This window comes from Protopterus annectens, chromosome 16.part0, assembly GCF_019279795.1.
Source record: "Protopterus annectens isolate FY-2018-M chromosome 16.part0, PAN1.0, whole genome shotgun sequence".
NCBI lineage: Eukaryota > Metazoa > Chordata > Ceratodontiformes > Protopteridae > Protopterus > Protopterus annectens.
The window spans coordinates 814,015,623-814,035,190 of NC_056750.1; the positions used below are offsets into that span (position 1 = coordinate 814,015,623).

Below are 19,568 nucleotides of genomic sequence, written 5' to 3' on the forward strand. Positions count from 1 at the left end.
GTATTCCACATACAGAAGGAATGGAAATGTCTGAGGATGTTTTATTTCAAGATGACACATTAAGTCACAATGACAAAATTACATGTGGGGCATTCATGGATTTGGTCCTTAAAAACAACTTTTTGAATTTTTGTGGTGAATTTTACAAACAGACAAAGGGGGTCGCTATGGGGGCTGCATGTGCCCCCACTTATGCGAATTTAGTTTTGGCCAAGTGGGAGGAGCTGTATATTCTGGATTCTAAATTTTGTTCTTGTTGGAAATTATACCGAAGGTTTTTGGACGACATAGTCATTCTATGGTCAGGGGAGGTAAAACAATTAGAGGAATTTATACTGTATCTGGAAGGAACTACCAATTTTTTAAGATTTACCTTTCATGTATCTACTGAAAAACTTCAGTTTTTAGATGTGGAAATATATAAGAGAGAAGATAGGTTTGAATCTAAAATATTTAGAAAACCTACCTTTTGTAACTCCTTTCTTCATTTTCAAAGTGCTCACACCTATTGGTGTAAAAAGAACATTGTGAAAGGTCAATATGTTCGAGGTAGCCCAATGACTAGCTCTGAGGATGATTTCAATGATGAATGTAAATTATTAAATAAAATGTTTTTAGAAAGAGGGTATCCCCAAGAGTTTATTAGGGGAATACAAGATGAAGTTTTTAAGGAGTAAGAAGGTAGATTCAGACCTATTTTAAGTAACAACAAATTAAATGAAATTTCTTGTGGAGACCTCACCCCCACAATTCAAGAGACTGATTTTACACATGCCTTGGTTCTTGAATACAATGCTTTCGACACTAAAGTTACAAGGAAAATTGTTGAAAGAGAATGGTCCAAATTCATCAATTTTACTGATTTGAACCAGAAAAAAATAAATAGAAATGCCAAGGTCGTGTATAAAAATTATCGATCATTTAAAAATATGTTGGAAAGTAAAGGTTTTCAAAGGAATAATAAGGTTAGGAAGGGTACTTATAAATGTGGACATTGTACCTACTGCAGTAATATACTTGATAAGGAAAAAGTTTATTTAGAAAGACAAAAATGGATTAAAAGTGTAGATTACTATAATTGTGAAACCAAAGGGGTAGTATATCTAAGTCTATGTTCAGAATGTAATGCTTTTTATGTGAGAAAAACTGAAAGAGTGTTAAAAAAGAGAATATATGAACACAAATATGAAATAGCTACAGGAAAGGAGACTAACGCTCTGTATAAACACACTCTGGTTTGTACTGATGCTAAATTCCACTTTATGGTTTTAGAGCAGGTTAAAAAAGATGTAAGGGGTGGATTATGGGAAGAAAAACTGGAATCTAGGGAACTATGGTGGCAGATTTCCCTTGATGCAACAAATTTCCCTGGTCTAAATGAATTTACTTCAATTGTGCCACTTTTAAAATTGAAAGCAGGGATATTATAAGGTAATAGATGCACTTTTTATTTTTACCAGCAGATGGCAGACTACACTTATACAAATGCTTCCTTCTTTTTAAAGTAATTTCTAAACATTAAATATGGATTTTTGTAAATCCTATTTATATTGTTTATACTTTTTACATCAAATGTTTTAAAATGTTTTTAAAATGTTGTTATTGTGGTTATTTATTGTTTGAAATAGGTTTTAGAACTTTTAAAGCTGGCATTGCTGAACGTACATAGAAAAAGAATACTAATGAATTTTTTAATTAATTAGTTGCTTTTGATTGGATTAGGAACTTTGAATAATTTATAAAAGGTTGGTTTGTTTTAGGGAGAGTATCTGATGAAGTCAGTTTGCTTAGACGAAAACGCAATATTGATACAAAGCGTTAATGTGTTTTTAGTGGATCTAATAAAATACTGTTTCCGACATCCGTGGCTCCAGCAGTTTTTGGCAATTTCGTATTTTTATATGTTATACAACATACTAGTCACATTTAACAGTAAGTACATAGACTCAGTATATGTTGCACAACATACTAGTCACATTTAATAGTAAGTACATAGACTCAATATGTTGTAGAACATGCTAGCCACATTTAACAGTAAGTACATAGACTCAGTATATGTTGCACAACATACTAGTCACATTTAACAGTAAGTACATACCCTAAGAATATGTTGCACAACATACTAGTCAAGTTTAACAGTAAGCATATAGCCTCAGTACATGAAGGACAACATACTAGTTACATTTTATAGTAAGTACATAGCCTCAGTACATACACTACAACATACTAGTCATGTTTAAGAACATATTTAAGAGCACGCACATAGCCTCAGTACATACAGTATAACATACTAGTAATAGTTGTTACCATGTACCTAGCCTCAGTACATTTTACAACATACTAGTTATGTTTAATAGCAAGTACTAAGCCTCAGGATATGTTGTGCAACATAATAATTACATTTAATAATAAGTACATAGCCTTAGTATATGTTGTAGAACATACTAGTCACATGCAATATGAAGTATGTAGTCCCAGTATATGCTGTAAAACATAGTCACATGTAATAAGTATGTAAACTCAATATATATTGTGCAACATAGTTGTCACATGTAACAATAATTACACAGCCTCAGTATATGCTGTGCAACATACTAGTCACATGTAATATTAGGTACATAGCCTCAGTGTATGCTGTACAACACACTAATCACATTTAATATTAAGTACGAAGCCTCAGTATATGTAGTATAACATACTAATCACATGTAATACTAAGTCTGTAGCCTCATATGTTATACAACATCCTAATCACATTTAGTAGTGTTGACTGAGTATATGCTGTACAGCACGTTAATCATATTTAATAGTATGTCCTTAGCTTCAGTATATATTGTGCAATGCACTAATCACATTTAATAGTAAGTGTTAATGCTTACTATTACTGTTTTGCTTCTTTCAGCAACGGCCTCACTTAATATCAGGATCAGTAACAGCACAAGAACTTTGTTATTATAATAGGGTGGTGGGCAAGTCTGTGCTGCTGTGCAGGCAGAGTGATATGCCATATGTCCTGATTGCATGCCTGCCTGCCCCTTGGACATTACCACAGAGATGAAAGGGGTTAGTAACATGGACAGGTCATAAATTAGACCCCTCAGTGGATGTGAAGAGCTAAATCTCCAGAACACCTTCAAACAGCCTCAAACATCCATGTCAACACCAGCCCTACTGTAGGGTCTAGGAGGTGTCTGGCACACCCTTGCAATGGATGCAGGGCACTGGGTAGGCAGCCATGGAATAAAGCAGGAGGGATAAAAGAATTATGTTGTCATGGCACAAAGTGAATTAGTGGATGTACAGCAGCTGCAGCAGAGGTTTGATGGTCAAAAGTCATGAAGGAGAAAACTACACAGATACGGAAAGCATTAGCGAAAAAGTTTTTTTGATATTTGAAATCCTCAAATTATCAAACCATTCTTTAAGACTGTGGCGTTTGACTGTTATACTTAAGTAAATTTTTTTTATTATTAATTATTAATTATTTTAAGTAAACATTAAAGTTAACATCTTTACAGCTAACAAATGCATTACTTTGTAAAGTTATGTCCCCTACCTTAAACCTCAATGGTCCTTATATCTTCCTGAGACAAAATGTTTACTTTTGTACACTTCACAGACCCTATTTACTGTTTCCTAGTCATCCAGTGATGTTGCCCAGCTCAGTGATCTTTTTTTAAGCCCTGCTACTTCACTCTTTCTGCACTTGAATAGACAGGTATGTTTGCATTCCCTTACTACCACCAGACCTCTAGCTCCATCTGAGCCCTCCAGTCTACCTTACATGATACCATAAACGAAAGAAATGTGCATGGGTATAAGAGTACACAAATCATTTTCTCTCAAGCAGCACTGTAACTTAAACGAAGGCAAAAAAAAAACACTGCTATTCAACAGCAGCCTGAGGAAAAAATAGCAACAGACATACTACACATATACATGCACTTTGGGTTTAAATACTCATGTGTCAGTTTAATACCTGGCCTTATTGTAAATATAAATATCTTGCAATGATATTTTGTACTAAAGATCATTTAAATATTTTTTCCATTAGCTTGACACAGAAGAATCCTAAATGAATCACCTTCTTCATGTTGCTTTGGCTTTTCTGCAAAAAGCTCTGGAAGTTCTGGGGTGAATTCATTCCAGGAAAATGAAGCCTCTCCATACTAAAAGAGAAATCAAATTAATCTAATATTTACAGTGTTGTGACAAATACAAAAAAAACTTCATGATTATAGCAGCAAGTTAGTTAAGAGCATAACAATTGTCAATAAAATGTATAGTCTCTGAAGGAACACTCACTTTAAGACGTCATTTAACAGTTATAATTTTACACCTGTCTTCATACACTTGCTTGTAGATTTTTTCCTGTGGACAAGGTGGTCTAAATGTTAACAGTTCTCATGCTGCACAGCATGTTTGTGTGCTTGTATTTACTTGTACCAAAAACTTGCTCTTTTAACTTGTTCTAGAAACACATCGTTTACATTCTTTGTTTTATTATTATAACAAGACTAATGTTTGTAATAAAAAGAATATTGAAGAGAAAACGTTATCTCTTCATCTTTTGTGAAGAAAAGGTTAGAGAAGGAGTTAAGCAGGTACTTTACAAATGATGGAGAATCTCTTTAAAACACTGAAAGTGTTTTACATTCTTGACATGCTGAAAAAAATTTCAAATATAATAAAAAAAAATGTTATGGTCTCATCATAATCAGTGTTGTCCATTTTCATTCTTCCTCAACAAATGGGTTCAGATCTGACCCTCGGATCTGACTCAGCCGCTTTTTCCTGCTCGTAGAACAATGAAACTCTCAAGCTCCTCCCTTACCCATAATGCAATAGTCCCTTACCATATCTTGTTTGCTGACCTTTAAGCCTATATAATATTTGTTTTGGCCTCAGACAAATGCTCTACACTGACCGCCTCAAAAAACCCCAGCTTTACTCCATAGCATATCGCCTACTCCGAGATGATCTCTGCCTAACATATAAAGCTATGTCAAACCCAGAGCTGTTGGACATGCTACACCTAAAGAAATCCCAACCCTCCAAGCTACATGCTCTAGGGACCTAAACCTTGTCACCACAATAAACAGGACATGCTGGAGGGATAGAGTCCTGTCCCAAAGACTTCTTATACTCTGGAACAAGCTACCCCATCTATGTCAAGCAAAGTTCTTCATTAGCACTCTTCAAGAAAAATCTTGATGAGTGGATGGGAAATAGGAAATACACCCCGGAGATCACTTCTGTGTCTCTGCTGGACAGTGGCACAGGAAAATAACTTTCTTGGGTGGCGTAAGCTATGGTACCTTGCTGGCTAGGCTTACATAGACCCTTGGGCCAATAGCCTAGTACCTACCTATGAACCTATGAACACATGAAAACAAGATAAGATAACAGTATCTGGAGCTCAAACAAAGGAACACTGGTTCCTTTAGCATCTTCTAATCCTTCCAGAAGTCAAAACGGTAGAGGGTTGGAGGGAAAGGAGTTGATGAAGAATGAAATGGAAAACGCAGATGGAATGTTATGGTGAGTACATAACTTTTTTATTTGATGTTGTTATTCATTCTTCAACAGATGGGCCACAGTCTCCAGCTACCTAAATCCAGGAAGGATTCTAAGGAATGATAATCCTGAGAACTGCTGAGCCAAAGGCTGCTCTTCCCATAGAGACCAGATCCAATGTGTAATGAGCAATAAAGGTATAAAGCAATAAAGGTGCAGCTGCACGAATATCATCCAAGAAAGATCTGTATAAAAATACTGAGGAAGTTGACCTAGATCTGGTAGAATGAGTTTTTAGAGGTTTTGTCAAAGACAAACCCAATCTTTTGAAAACAAAGGAATGCAACCAGTTAACAGTTTGGCTAAGGTCACTTTAGTAACTGATTTGCCCAATTTTGAATCCAAAAACCAGCCAAATAATTGATCTGATTTCCTAAAAATGTTTTCCTATGTAGATAAAAACATAACTGTCTGTGAACATCTAATAGGTGCAACATATACTCTCCTTTGTTTGAGAATTTTGGAAAAAAAAATGGTTGATAGTTTGACATCAGGTTCTGACACCACCTGAGGAAGGAAGGAAGGGCTCATTCATAAGGATAACATATCCTTTTAAAAAATCAAATAAGGAAGCTTAAAAGATAGTGCTTGAAGTTCTGAGACTCTTCTAGCAGCGGTAATGGCCACTAAAAAGACAGTCTTCCAGGTTAAAAGTTTTAGTTCACACTTGGCTGACAGTTCAACGGGAGATTGTGTCAAATTCTGTAAAACCAAATTCAAATGCCGTGAGATCTTTAAAAGGGGGTCTAAGAAGAATGTTTCCCCTTATAAAGGCCTTACAAAGTTTGGAAGAAGCTAAAGATGAATTATTTACTCCAATGTGAAAATTAGAAATGGCAACCAGTTGTACTTTAATAGTTGAAGAACTAGCACCTTCATTAAAATTGTAGCGAAAAACTCAAGAACTTTACGTACTGGCGTTGAAAAAGGGTCAGTGATATTTTGCTGTGCCCAAGCAACAAACCTTTCCTATTTACTTCTGTAAGTTTTTCTAGTTGAAGCTTTGTGGGAGGATAAAAGAATGTGGCAGACAGGGGAAGACAGCCTGGGCTGTCTGGCTATCAATGGAAGTGGAGAAACCATGTGGTTAATTTTAGGCCCAAGATGTCCGAGTATATCATGTCTGTCAGATGAGACAGGAGATCTGGAACTAGATCCAGGATCCATGGCAGGTGAAGCAGATAAGTCCAACACAATGGGAAGCAATTTTGATGAGGCCAATAAGGAACAATAAGGATGACTGTGCTCTTTAATTGAGATGTTTTCTGAAGGAATTTGGGGATTAGAGGTACTTGGAGAAAGGTGTAGAGGTGACTGGTGGCCAATCATGGAGAAGAGCATCTCTCAGTGATTTCCCCAGTAGGTGGACCAGGGCAAAGAACCTGCTGCACTTGTTGAGGGGAGATGCAAACAGGGGTTGCAGCAAGGTTAGCCCCATTGATAGAATATCTTTTCCGCCACGTTTACGTTGAGTGACTACTTGTGTGACATTAGAATGGACTTGCTTAAGTTGTCTGCTATCATGTTGGATTCCCCTGGCATGTGCTTTGTTATCAGAAATTGATTGGATGAGATTGCCCATTGCCACACTCTCAAAGCTTCTCGACACAGGGGATAAGATTTGGATACTCTTTGTTTGTTGATGCACCAGACCACTGCCATATTGTCCATCTGAACTGCAATTGTCCTGCAGGGGAGAGTGTCTTGGAAGCCTGCCAAGCTAGGAGGGCAGCTTTCATTTCTAGGACACTGATATGTGTACTGGCCTCTTCAGGGGACCATGTGCCTTGGACTGTCTTTCCTAGGAAGTGCCCCCACCCAATGTGGGAAGTGTCCATGGTAACTATGGCCTTGGGCTGAGGAAGATGGCCTTGCATTATCTGATCACAGTAAATCAATCAAAGAAGGTCATTTTTGCCTGCATGATTTATCTTAATTTGGGTGGCTATGGGTTGGTGAAGAACAGACCACTAAGCCGCTAAGGTGCAATGAAGAATTCTCATGCGGTATCTTGCTAATGGAACCAAAACTATTGCAGGAGACATTGACCCCAGCACTTGAAGGATCAATTTAGCTGAAGGAGAGGAATTTTGAATGATCTTTTTGACCCAGAATCATACAGGTTCATAGGTTCATACTAGGCTATCTGCCCTAGGGCATTTATAAGCCTAGCCAGAATGTGTTTGGCTTTCGCCACACATTTTAAATTTATTTTGCTATGCCCTTTTTCGAGGTTAGTATACTGTGCCTCTGTCTAACAGTGACACAGAAGTGATACCCGGGGTAAACCTATGATCTCCCATCCACTCATGAAGATTCCTCTTGAAGAGAGTCAATGAGGGACTCTGCCTAACCTGGACTGGGATTTTATTCCAGAGTGAAGGGAGCCTCTGGGTTATGAATCTGTCCCTCCAGCATCTCCTATTTATTTCAGTGCTGAGGTTCAAGTCTCTCGAGAGCGTAGCTCGATAGGATTTGGATTTTCTGAGGTGCAGCATGTCCATTAATTCCGGGTTGGACATGGCTTTATATGTCAGGCACAGATCGCCTCTGAACAGGTGGTATGCCACTGAGTAGAGCTGGAGTTTCTTTAACCGGGCAGCATATGGCATCTGTTTGAGCCCTTTGATCCTCTTGGTGAGGTACTTTTGGGGTCTTTCCAGTTGCTGCAGGTGTCTGGTAAGGTACATCCCAAAAGGGGCATTGTACTCAATTATGGGCCTGATGAGGGATGAGTAAAGAGGCACGATGACCTCCCCTGATCTAGATGTGAATCCCTTCATGATTAGGTGGGCTATATAAAATGTTTTTCTAACCACTTTGGCCATGTGGTTGTCAAATGAGAGACTGCTATCAACTTGGATCCCCAGGTCCCTAATTACTTCTTCTGTACTTAATGGATTACCACCTATGTGGTAATTTTTGGGCACTTTGTTTTTGCCAAAGGGGATGACTATACACTTTTTGGCATTTAGCTTGAGGCCATGGCTCTGGCATCAGTTGTCTGTTTCTATGAGGCCCTTTTGGAGGATGCTTGTGTCGGATGGAGAGTCGATTATGGCACCCAGTTTGCAGTCATCTGCGAACTTGGTCAGCCACAGTCCTTCTGTGTTGGCCTGTACCTCCAAGAAATATATACCGAACAAGAGAGGTCCCAGGACTGAGCCTTGTGGGACACCACTTGTAACTGGTTTGGAGTCTGACATGGCTCCAGCAATTCTAACCATGTGGGTCCTGTCCTTGAGCCAGTTTGCAATCCATCTAGTGACATAGGGGTTTATATTTAAGCTGGTGAGCTTATCTATAATGCCCGAGTCGGGTATTGTATCTGCTGTATCCTTGGTAAAGGAAGGGAGGCTGTCAAGGATACTGTTTTGAACAAAGCTCCAATAAACTCTAGTATTTGAGTTGGTTCTAGCTGAGATTTGTTATGATAGATAGTAATTCCCAGATGAGAGCATAACTGGAGTAAAACATCTTGTGCTTTGATATGATGATGCCTGGTTGGAGCAGTTATTAGCCAGTTATCCAAGTAAGGAAACACATGGAATCCTTGCAGTCTCAAGTGAGCTGCCACTGCTGCCATGCATTTGGTGAACACCATGGGGGTCTGTGGTGAGACCAAAGGGCAAAGCTCTGAATTGGTAATGACTGGCTCCCAGCCAGCAGAATAGATGTTTTCTGGACAGTCTGTTCATTTTATATGATAGCACACATCCTGAAGATCTACTGAGCACATTCAGTTGTCCTTCTGCAGAAAGGGCAGAATAGAGTGAACTGTGACCATCTGGAACTTGGTATACAGAACTGACTTGTTCAGAATGCTGAGATCCAAAACTGGTCTCCAGTCCCCTGTTTTCTTTGGCACTAAAAAGAATCTTGTGTAAATTCTGGACTCTTTCTTGTCTGGGGTGACATTTTTTCTAGCATCTTTTTTGTTTCTAGTGCTTCTGCTTTCCTCTGACTGGGTGGAACATTGGGAATTTTATTTACTATTGAGGGGGGTTAGGGAAAAGGGTATTATATAACCTCTGGCAACAATTCTCTGCACCCATGGATCTTTTGTAATCTTTAGCCAGGTTCTCTGGTGCAGGGATAAATGACTGCCAGCTGCCATCAGAGGTGGACAATTGTGCCTCCATTCAGGAGCACTGGTAGGATCTGTCAGAGAAGGTATCTCTAGATCCTTGGTTTTGCAGACCTCCTCTGCTGTATGGGTGGTATCTTTGCTTAGAGTCCCCCCCCTTCATCTCCATGTGGATCTTGTAAGGGACCCTCGGAATTTCTTAACCACATTTTTGTCCACCTTGTTGATTCCTAGAAATGCTCCTTAGAGGAGTTGAAAAAATGTACTTTCACAGCAGACTTCCATCAAAAGGAACATTGACAAAAGAAGACTTGAAGGGTTCCACATAATCACACAGGTGCATCAAGGCATACCTCCTAATGGAAATGCCTGAACCCACTACCCCTGAGGCACCTTTAGCTACATGGGAGATCAGTCTCATGGAAGAGTTTGAAATAGTTTGTAGGGTAGCAACTGTGAGGCAACTGAGCTGTCTGCCTCAGAGGTTATGGTCCCAGAGAGGGATTTGATAAGTTCTTTATTCAAATCCCTCTGTATTCTAATGCAGTGTGTCAAATAATTCAGTGACCAAAGTGCAAAGGTTGCTGAAGCATAGACTCACTTCCCAAAAATATCCAGTTCTCTAGACTCCCTGTGAGGGGGATGAATAAAAGAACTTTGTTCTCCAAATTCCTTTTTTGTGGCCACTGCTACAACTATGGCATCAACTGGTTCTCCCTTGCTCCAACATTCCCTGCACTTGGGGTGCCAGGATCCTGTCTGGACCTCTTAGGGATTGGCTCAACAGAATTAGGTTACTTACACGCCTTCAAGAGATCAAATCAGTGAGCTTGTCGGTGGGCGGAGTCACCTAGACAGTAGATGGGCCAGCTCCAAAGTCTTGCAGGAAAACTGATTCCTGTTGGGAAGGGCTGTTAGTAGACCACCCCTTTGTTTGAGGATCTCTAGTATATCTCCAAAGGAGATGTCATCAGGTGGTGATCTTGGAGACCCTTCCCCTCAATGAAATCAGTATCCTCCATGACTCAGTATCCTCCATGACAGACTCTTGTGGAGAGTCTAAGTGCCTCCTTTTGCACTATCTCTTCCTAAGGACCTCGGTGAATTTTTCTGGAGAAATATCAGAAGGTATTGATATACCCTGCTGGGTATTCTGGGGACTCTGGCCTGGCTGTCCCTGTGGTGCAGGAAGTTGAGGCTCAAGATGCAGACAACTGGGTCTGGGAAGTAGGAGCCGAGGAGGGTGGGTACGTCCTTTTTCTTGGAGCAGAGAAAACTCTCTCCACTACCTCAAAAGCAGAATGCCACAGAGAAAAGGAGACCAATGGCTCCATGAAGACACACTTTCAGACTGGCAAGCTCTTTCTGACCTGAAGGCAAATCACTCAAGGCAGGGGTCGGAGCAGAGCTGTCCAATGCTGGGTCTCTGAGGGGCAGAGACAGCTCCAACAACCTCAGAGTTGACTCCAACACCCATGATCTGGCACTGACATTGCAGCTCCAAGAGTCATCTGGTTCCGACATGCTCAGAGCCAGTCCACTCAGACACCATACCAGTGTAGAAGACACAATGATCTTTGGATCTGATATGGATGAATCCGGGATCCTCAGATCCAACTGCTCTGAAACCAAAGGTCGGATAGGTGAAGGAGACAAAATAGGTGGGGTAGCAGTCATGAAGGTCTCTGGATCCAACAAGGTAATAGCTTGGAGAACACCCATTTGAATTTGCATCAAGAGGAATTTCCTCATTATCCTGTCCACATCTGCTTCAGTCAGACTTCTGGAGGAATGAGAAGAAGCAGCTATTGATGAAGCCCTAGAATGATGCTGCCTTTCCAGAAAGAGAGATGGAATACAAGAGGACACTGGATCCAGGCTTGGAGAAGAACTGATCTAAAGTGACCTCTCAGAATGTTTTTTAAATCCAAGGCAAGGGATGATATGTAGAAAACATTACCAAGAAATAGGAAAAAAAATAAACAAAGAAATGTCTATATTTTCTCACAAAAAGCTACTACTGCTAGAGAGCTGACAGTGATCATGTCCATATATTAAGGTGGTAAACAAGATCTGAGGTATGGTAGGGGACTAGTGAATTATGGGTAAGGGAGGAGTTTGAGAATTTCAGTGTTCTATGAGCTGGAAAAAGCAGCTGAGTCAGATCTGAGGGTCAGATCCAAGTCCATTTGTTAAGGAATTAATAAAAATGACAACATCAGATCATTTTTTTCTGGGGACAAATTTAATACAAAAATCAAGGCTTACAATTTCTTTATTAGCTTACCTATCTGAACTTAATTATGATATGCTGACTAAATTTTACAGAGGTATTCTGTTATTTTTTTCTTAAATTTATTTTCATAACAAAGGTATTTTATTTCTTAAAAGAAAAAAAAAATGAAAATGTATCCCCATTAACCTGATGAGGATGTTACTGGGAAATAAAATCTGAGTGTTATGAGGATTCTCATTTTGATTACTTTATTAGTGTTACATTTTAGTTAATGAGACATCATTCTGTGTGGGCTGGTTCTATAGTCCATAGGTTCACATTCCCTGATTTTTTGGGTCTATATTAGCAAATCGAAACATTTACCTGGACACCTAATGATTGATACATAAGCATTGAACTGCAAAAACTACGAACATCCAGTTAAATTTATTTTTTCCCAGGGGAAAAATCGCTTGGCCATAGTCAGGAACTCGCCCATCTCTCGACTGTAGAGCAATTTCAGAGTTGGTATATTTAGTTGGGGGGTATGGGGGTGAAGCCCCCCCCTCTTTCGTAGGGTTAGACAGTGTGTTTGGGTTTTGGTTGGCCAAGCGATTTTTTTCCCCTGGGAAAAAATTTGCTTATGTGACCATTCGTAGTTTTTGTAGTTCGATGATTATGTGTCAATCTTTAGGTGTTCAGGTAAGTGACGTTTCGATTTGCTAATATAGACCCAATTTTTTGACCACAATCAATTCTGTACCTCCACATCTTATTATAATTAGTCCCTTTTGAAACTGTGATGTAAGATCCTGAGCGATGTCTTCAAGTTAGAAAGAAGATCAGTCTATAATTACCCGGATTTCATATTTAAACAAAAAGATAATGTCACAAAATGAAATACTGCCAGCCCAGCTATCTGGAAATGTCATTTGTGAATATTAATATGATTTATACATAAGTGTGACAGAAGGAGATACTGCCAGCGCAGCTATCTGGAACTTTGTAAATAGTTATATGTCATTTGTGAATATCAGCAGGATGCAACTGCTTGTGTTACCACTATATAAGAACTGTATGCTGTCTGCATATCAAGCTGCTGGTACAGAAGTATGTGCGTAAAGTACTGAACTTAAAGATGTGTTCACAGTGTACCCTACTAGGAAAGAACAGAAATGTATATAAACTATTGTAACTGTGTAAATGTATATGTAACAGTGTGGACTAGAATATAGAGGGCTAACTTGCAAAGCTTCAAGAAAATAGTTGAAATTAAATTGTTGTATAATTGTGCTATAAAAGTTAGTTTCAATACCACAAGGAGACAGGATAACTAAAACTAGGGAGCCTTCTACGTTGTTTTGTATTTTAGTGTTTTATGTCTTCCAGCAGTTACAAACATCTGAAGATTATGCATTTTCACAGGGAGATGTTAAATGCTGATAGTTTCTGACAATGGCCGTTTAGCTTGGTTACTACAGTCAGGTAACAAAAAATGATGTCATCCAAGCTAACCCATCAGTAATATTTGATATTAATTAAGATTAATTAAGAACTCTCTGAGAAAGAGAGAAATGTCATTTTGTATTTGTCTTTGACCTGACAACATCCACTCACCACCTCTGCACTTGCCTTGCTGTAAGTTAGTTAACTAGGGAGGGTACAGTCATTTCTCTTAGATTCAGTTAGTAACATAGTAAAGATTAGTTTTGATGTTTTCTGTATTTATTTGAGACTGTCCTGCAATGTTGTTTTAAATATTTCCTGTGATTTTTGAACTCTGATGTAACTGATTACTTACTGAGTATTGTCTTGTTCTTTTATTATTTATTATTAAATATATTTAAACCTTTCAATTGTGGCTGGTCTGTTTAGAGACATTTAAGCTCTTAGAGTACTTGCATATCTGTTTGGTGACACTGTATAGGTCACTCCTAATAGCCTGGCTCTTGGTCAAACTACCATGTGGATTAATAGTAACATTACACAGTAAGATTGGACATCCTTTGCGAAGGGCCTTAAAGTAGCTGATAAGTAGTGGCTGGTGGCAGTGAAAAACTAACTTATAGTCTGGGCCGAAGGGGGCATAGTTAGTAAACCTGTACCAGCCTTTTCCATGTGTGTGTGTGTGTCTGTGTGTGTGTGTGTGTGTGTGTGTGTGTGTGTCAGCAACTTGGGCAGGGACATGAAGCACTGATTGGACAGAGAGGCTACTGGAGGTCTAAGCTTGGCCACTCAGCTGAGATCTCAACTGTATAGCTGTGCCACTGGGAAGTCTTACTTGGTATCTGGAGAACACAACTTGGCCAAGATGTCCATCAGAAGGCACAAAAGAAATCTCTAAATAAAAAAACAAATTACCCTCTTACATTCCCCCAAATGCTTTTGGAAAAAGGTTAACCTACCTGAAATGCATACATCTCAAAAAAGTTGCTATTCTGCTTGAACATATTTCCAATTACACCCTTCCTGGATCAGACAACATAAACTCCTGGTTCATAGGTTCATAGATTAGTACTAGGCTAACTGCCCTTGTGGGCCATTTTAAGTCTAGCCAGTTACCCCATGTAAGAATCAAACTCTGCACCTTGTGTCTGTAAGGTAAACACCTTAACTATTATACCAACCTCCCACCCAGATTTGCCCAGCGTGGGGCTGATACCCAATATCCTGACTGCATGGGTCTCATGCTCCACTAACTGATTTAGCAAGGCTACTAAAGGTGATTTTTAAGCTAAGTCAATAATCCAGTGTCAGAACTGCAAACAGCAACTATGTCTTCCTCTCACCCACATATTAAATCTATGCCTTACACAAAACATTATTGCACAAGTTTGGAAAATTGCTATAATTAAACACTTCTCAAAGCAAACCAGCCCAAAAGATATCTCTCACTTCCATCCAATATCCATCCTTGCAATTCTGGGCAAACTTCGTGAAAAGATAATCTACACCCAACTATCCCTCTCTGTCCAGCAGTACCACCGCCTGTCATCCAACTCTCCCTCTATGTACAACAGTACCACCTGCTCACCTCCAACTCTCCCTCTATGTCCAGGAATACAACCTGCTCTACACCCAGCCTTCCCTCTATGTCCAGCAGAACCACATGCTCTACACCAAAGCCTCATTCTAAGTCCAGCGGTACTATCTAGCCTCCTCCAAAAAACATGTATTCTGGCCTGGGTGAAGTACTACGACAGCACTTTGGTCCCTAACTGGTGACATCCTGCTAAACTCTGATAGTTGCTTCCTTACAAGTGCCCTATTTATAAACCTGACAAAGGCATGTGACCTCATTGACCACTATCTTCTACAAAAAAAAAGTGAAATTGGTATCAATTCATACACCACTCCCTGGTTTAAAAGCTTTCTCACTGAAAGAAACTTCACAGTTAAAATAGGATCTCCCAATCAGAATATCCACTAAAGATGTACCACAAGGATCCATTCTTGCCCCCCCCCTCCTATTCTCCATATTCATTAAAAAACTTCCTTGTGACCTCTCCCATCTCCTACTTATCCTCTATGCTGATGACACGGTTATTTACCAAACAATTCACTCTAACACCAGCATTCATTTTCAACTCCAGTCAGACTTACAGGAGCTCCAGAAATGGGTCTTAACTCATTCTCTCCATGGAGCTCAAGAAGTTTGCACTGTAACTTCCAATGGGTGGAGCCTAAGCCTTTTGACAGAATCAAATTATTTCTTCACATTTCAAACAAATGTTTATATCTCTGGAATCACAGGGGTTATGGAAGAAGTGTACATGGAAAGCTCTCCAGCACAAACTATTTTTATAGTGGGAGTATTCTTTGGGTTCTAGGTTTTACCGTATTTTATAAGCCACAGCAAACACAGTAACTTACATTTGCAATATTTTGTAAACAACTTACAATATCTCAGCAACCACTCAAGTTACACAAATACTGGTAGCAGCATTTTATTAATCTAGGTGAGAGCTTTCATATGAGGCTAACAAATTCTGTGTTACTTGGTTGTTGAGATATTTAGAAAATGTGAAAATTATATCCATATAAATTAATATCATAAAAACAGTTTTTATTTACCTGCACTAGACAGAGGTTAAATATTAATGCAGTTGAGTTTACCATTGTGCACGCTTTAAGATGATTTTTTTTTTAAATCTTGTACATAGCACAGTTTTGTAATTATCAATACAAATATGAACAAGCAATATTTGACACCTAGAGGTGTCAGTAGGAGTTAACTGCAGATGCACTTGGAGATGTCACTCGGATATGATGAGTTAAACCATAAACTACACCTTAGCCCCACTAAGACCACAGAAAGAACTTCTGTTCTTACCATAATGTTCAATCTGTGTTATCCAACTTCATTCCATTAACTTGAGGGACTCGGTTCTGGCGCTTAGAACTGACCGGCCACCTTCTCACAGCTCGAGAGTCCGAACTTGAGCTCCTCCTACCTACTCACAATGCCCCGCTCCCCTAAGTTACCTCAGATCGAATCTGTGCACCAGAAAATGGTGTTGCTAACCAACATTAACTACAACATAATAGAAAAGATGAAGCTATATACAAATATATGTGTATGCGTATATATACATATATATATATATATATATATATATACATATATATATATATACATATATACATATATATATATATACATATATATATATATATATATATATATATATATATATATATATATATATATACATATATATATATATATATATATATATATACATATATATATATATATATATATACATATATATATATATATACACATACATATATATATATATATATATATATATATATATATATATATACACATACATATATATATATATATATATATATATATATATATATATATATATATATATATATATACATACATATATATACATACATATATATATATATATATATATATATATATATATATATATATATACATATATATACATACATATATATACATACATATATATATATATATATATATATATATATATATACATATATACATATATATATATATATACATATATATATATATATATATATACACACATATATATATATATATATATATATATATATATATATATATATACATGAGTCTACTTTGTTTCATTGAAAGCTCATTTCACTGAATTTGAATTCACCCTTATCAAATCGCTGAAAGCTCAAATTACTGAAAACTCATTTCACCGAATCTCATTTCACTGAAGTGAAGTACTGACAATGTGTAGAGTACTGTAAGGGAAGTCAAAGGTATATGCCCTTTTCCCCACTGTAGTGCAATCCTGGAGTTAGTATATATAGTTATGGGGGTGTAGGGGGGTGGGGGCACGCAGCCCCCCATCTAGTTTGGTTTTATATTATATTTCACCAAAAACCTCAAAACAATACATTTTAAACCATAGACATGCGGTGGTCCTGTGGTAGCGTTGTCACCTCACAGTAAGACGTTGTCCTGTTCGATTCTCAGCCAAAGCATTTTCTGTGTGGAGGCATGCATGAATGGGCGTTCCTTCGTTGAAGGTTGTGCATCAGGGCTGGCAGCTCGGTACATAAAAATCTACTGCCATTCATTAGCAGACCGGAGTTCCGCTGTGGCGACCCCTAACCGGAAAAGCCGAAAGATACAACAAGACATGCATACTTATAACACCAATGACTAACTCTTTCCAGAAGGCAATATATATCCAAACTAAATGGTGGCCTATGCCCCCCACACCCCCTAACTATATATATTAACTCCAGGATTGGACTACAGTGGGGAAAAGTGGATATACCTTTTAATTGCCTTACAGTACTCTACACAGTGCCAGTACTTCACTTCAGTGAAATGAGTTTTCAGCGATTTGGTCAGGGAGAAGAGAAATTCAGTGAAATGAGCTTTCAATGAAACAAAGTAGACATATATATATATATATATATATATATATATATATATATATATATATATATATATATATGTCCAACAACAGAACATCAGGAACTCAACCAAGGAATAAAATTCCTAGAAAAGCTTCTACTATGCTTCTTGTACAGGGGAAAGGGGGCAGGAAGGTTAATGGAATGAAGCTGGACAACACCGATGAAATGTTATGGTATGAACATTTTTTCTTTATCTGATGGTGTCAAATTCATTCCATTAACCTGAGGGATAGAGTCCCCAGCTACCATAATCCAGGGTGGCCATTAAGGAAGGATATTCCGGAGTACAGCAGAAAGAAAGGCCCTCCTGCTCCTGGATACTAAGTCCAATTTGTAATGATTGACAAAGGTATGAGGGTTTGACTAAGTGGTAACAGCACAAATGTCCTCAATAGAGACTCTGGACCAAAAAGTTTGAGATGTGGCCATAGACCTTGTAGAATATGCTCTTACCGGACCTGGTAAGAGAATGCCTTTAGAAGAATAAATAAATGTAATGCAATCTTTCAACCATCTGGCTAAAGAAACTTTGGTCACTGCCTTACCTTTTTTGGCATTCAAAAAGGAAACAAATAACTGATCACACTTCCTACAGGATTTAGTTCTAGGGATGTAAAAAAAGTACAGTTTTGTACCTACCATAAATGTAGATGTTCGAAGATCCACATTGCTGCAGTCCTTACACTTGGGTAGTCCGCTGTCCTCGGTCGGCCCGAATATCAAAGTATTAGGCTGACGTCGGTCAAGGCGCTTAAGACTGACATCAGGACGTCAGGGTACAAATGCGCATGACCGACGTCATATCCTCAGTCTTTTCTTGCCCCAGATGTCAGAAGACCCTAAACAGAAAGGTCAAAACCAAAAGACAGCAAAAAAACAACCAACCACCCTTGCACTAACCATATGTACAATATATACAAAATCTACAATATTTACAACCCAAACCACACAACCACCCCAAACTACAGAGGGGAAGGAGGGAGGGTAAATTGGACTGCAGCAATGTGGATCTTCGAACATCTACATTTATGGTAGGTACAAAACTGTACTATGTTCTTCATCTCACATTGCTGCAGTCCTTACACTTGGGTAGAATCCCAAAGCAGAGGTAAGGGAGGATGGCAAAAACTATAAAGCAGCAGGAGCTGCCAAAATGCCCTGTAAAATTGCAGTGGCAAAACCAGCCCTAGATTTAGAGTAAAGTGGAAGGTGGTAATGCTTAGAGAAAGTATGCACTGAACTCCAAGTAGCTGCCTCCAAAATATCTTTAGTAGCCACCCCCCTTAAAAAAGCTGTAGAAGTGGCAGTAGCCCTGGTGGAATGAGGCCTAATCCCAGCTGGAATCTCCTTACCATGATGGAAATAACAGAAAGCAATACAAAACCCAATCCACTTAGAAATAGTTTGTTTTGACACAGGCTTGCCCTGAGAACCCAAAGCAAAGGAAACAAATAACTGCTGAGACTGCCTGAACCCTTTAGTTCTGCTCAAATAATATCGCAACTGCCTGTGTATATCCAAGGTGTGCAAAATCTTTTCCCCTTTATTTTGGGGGTTTGCATAAAAAGTAGGCAAATGAATAGTTTGGTTTAAAGCCACACTAGAAACCACTTTAGGCATAAAGGAAGGATTAGTACGTAAAGATACCCTATCCTTATGGAAAATTAAGAAAGGCTCAACCGCCATAAGGGCCTGTAATTCAGAAACCCTTCTCGCAGAGGTAATGGCCAACAAAAA

At 38.5% G+C, this 19,568-nt stretch overlaps 1 protein-coding gene across 1 annotated transcript in view; it reads right to left on the reverse strand.

Moving 5' to 3' along the window:
* CCHR16.PART0H9orf43 (chromosome chr16.part0 C9orf43 homolog) overlaps positions 1-19,568 on the reverse strand; it is a 1,158,566-nt gene that overhangs the window by 747,262 nt on the left and 391,736 nt on the right. Inside the window, exon 4 of the mRNA XM_044057889.1 lies at positions 4,085-4,169. Coding sequence (XP_043913824.1) covers positions 4,085-4,169 — 85 coding nt within the window. The remainder of the gene's footprint in view (positions 1-4,084; positions 4,170-19,568) is intronic.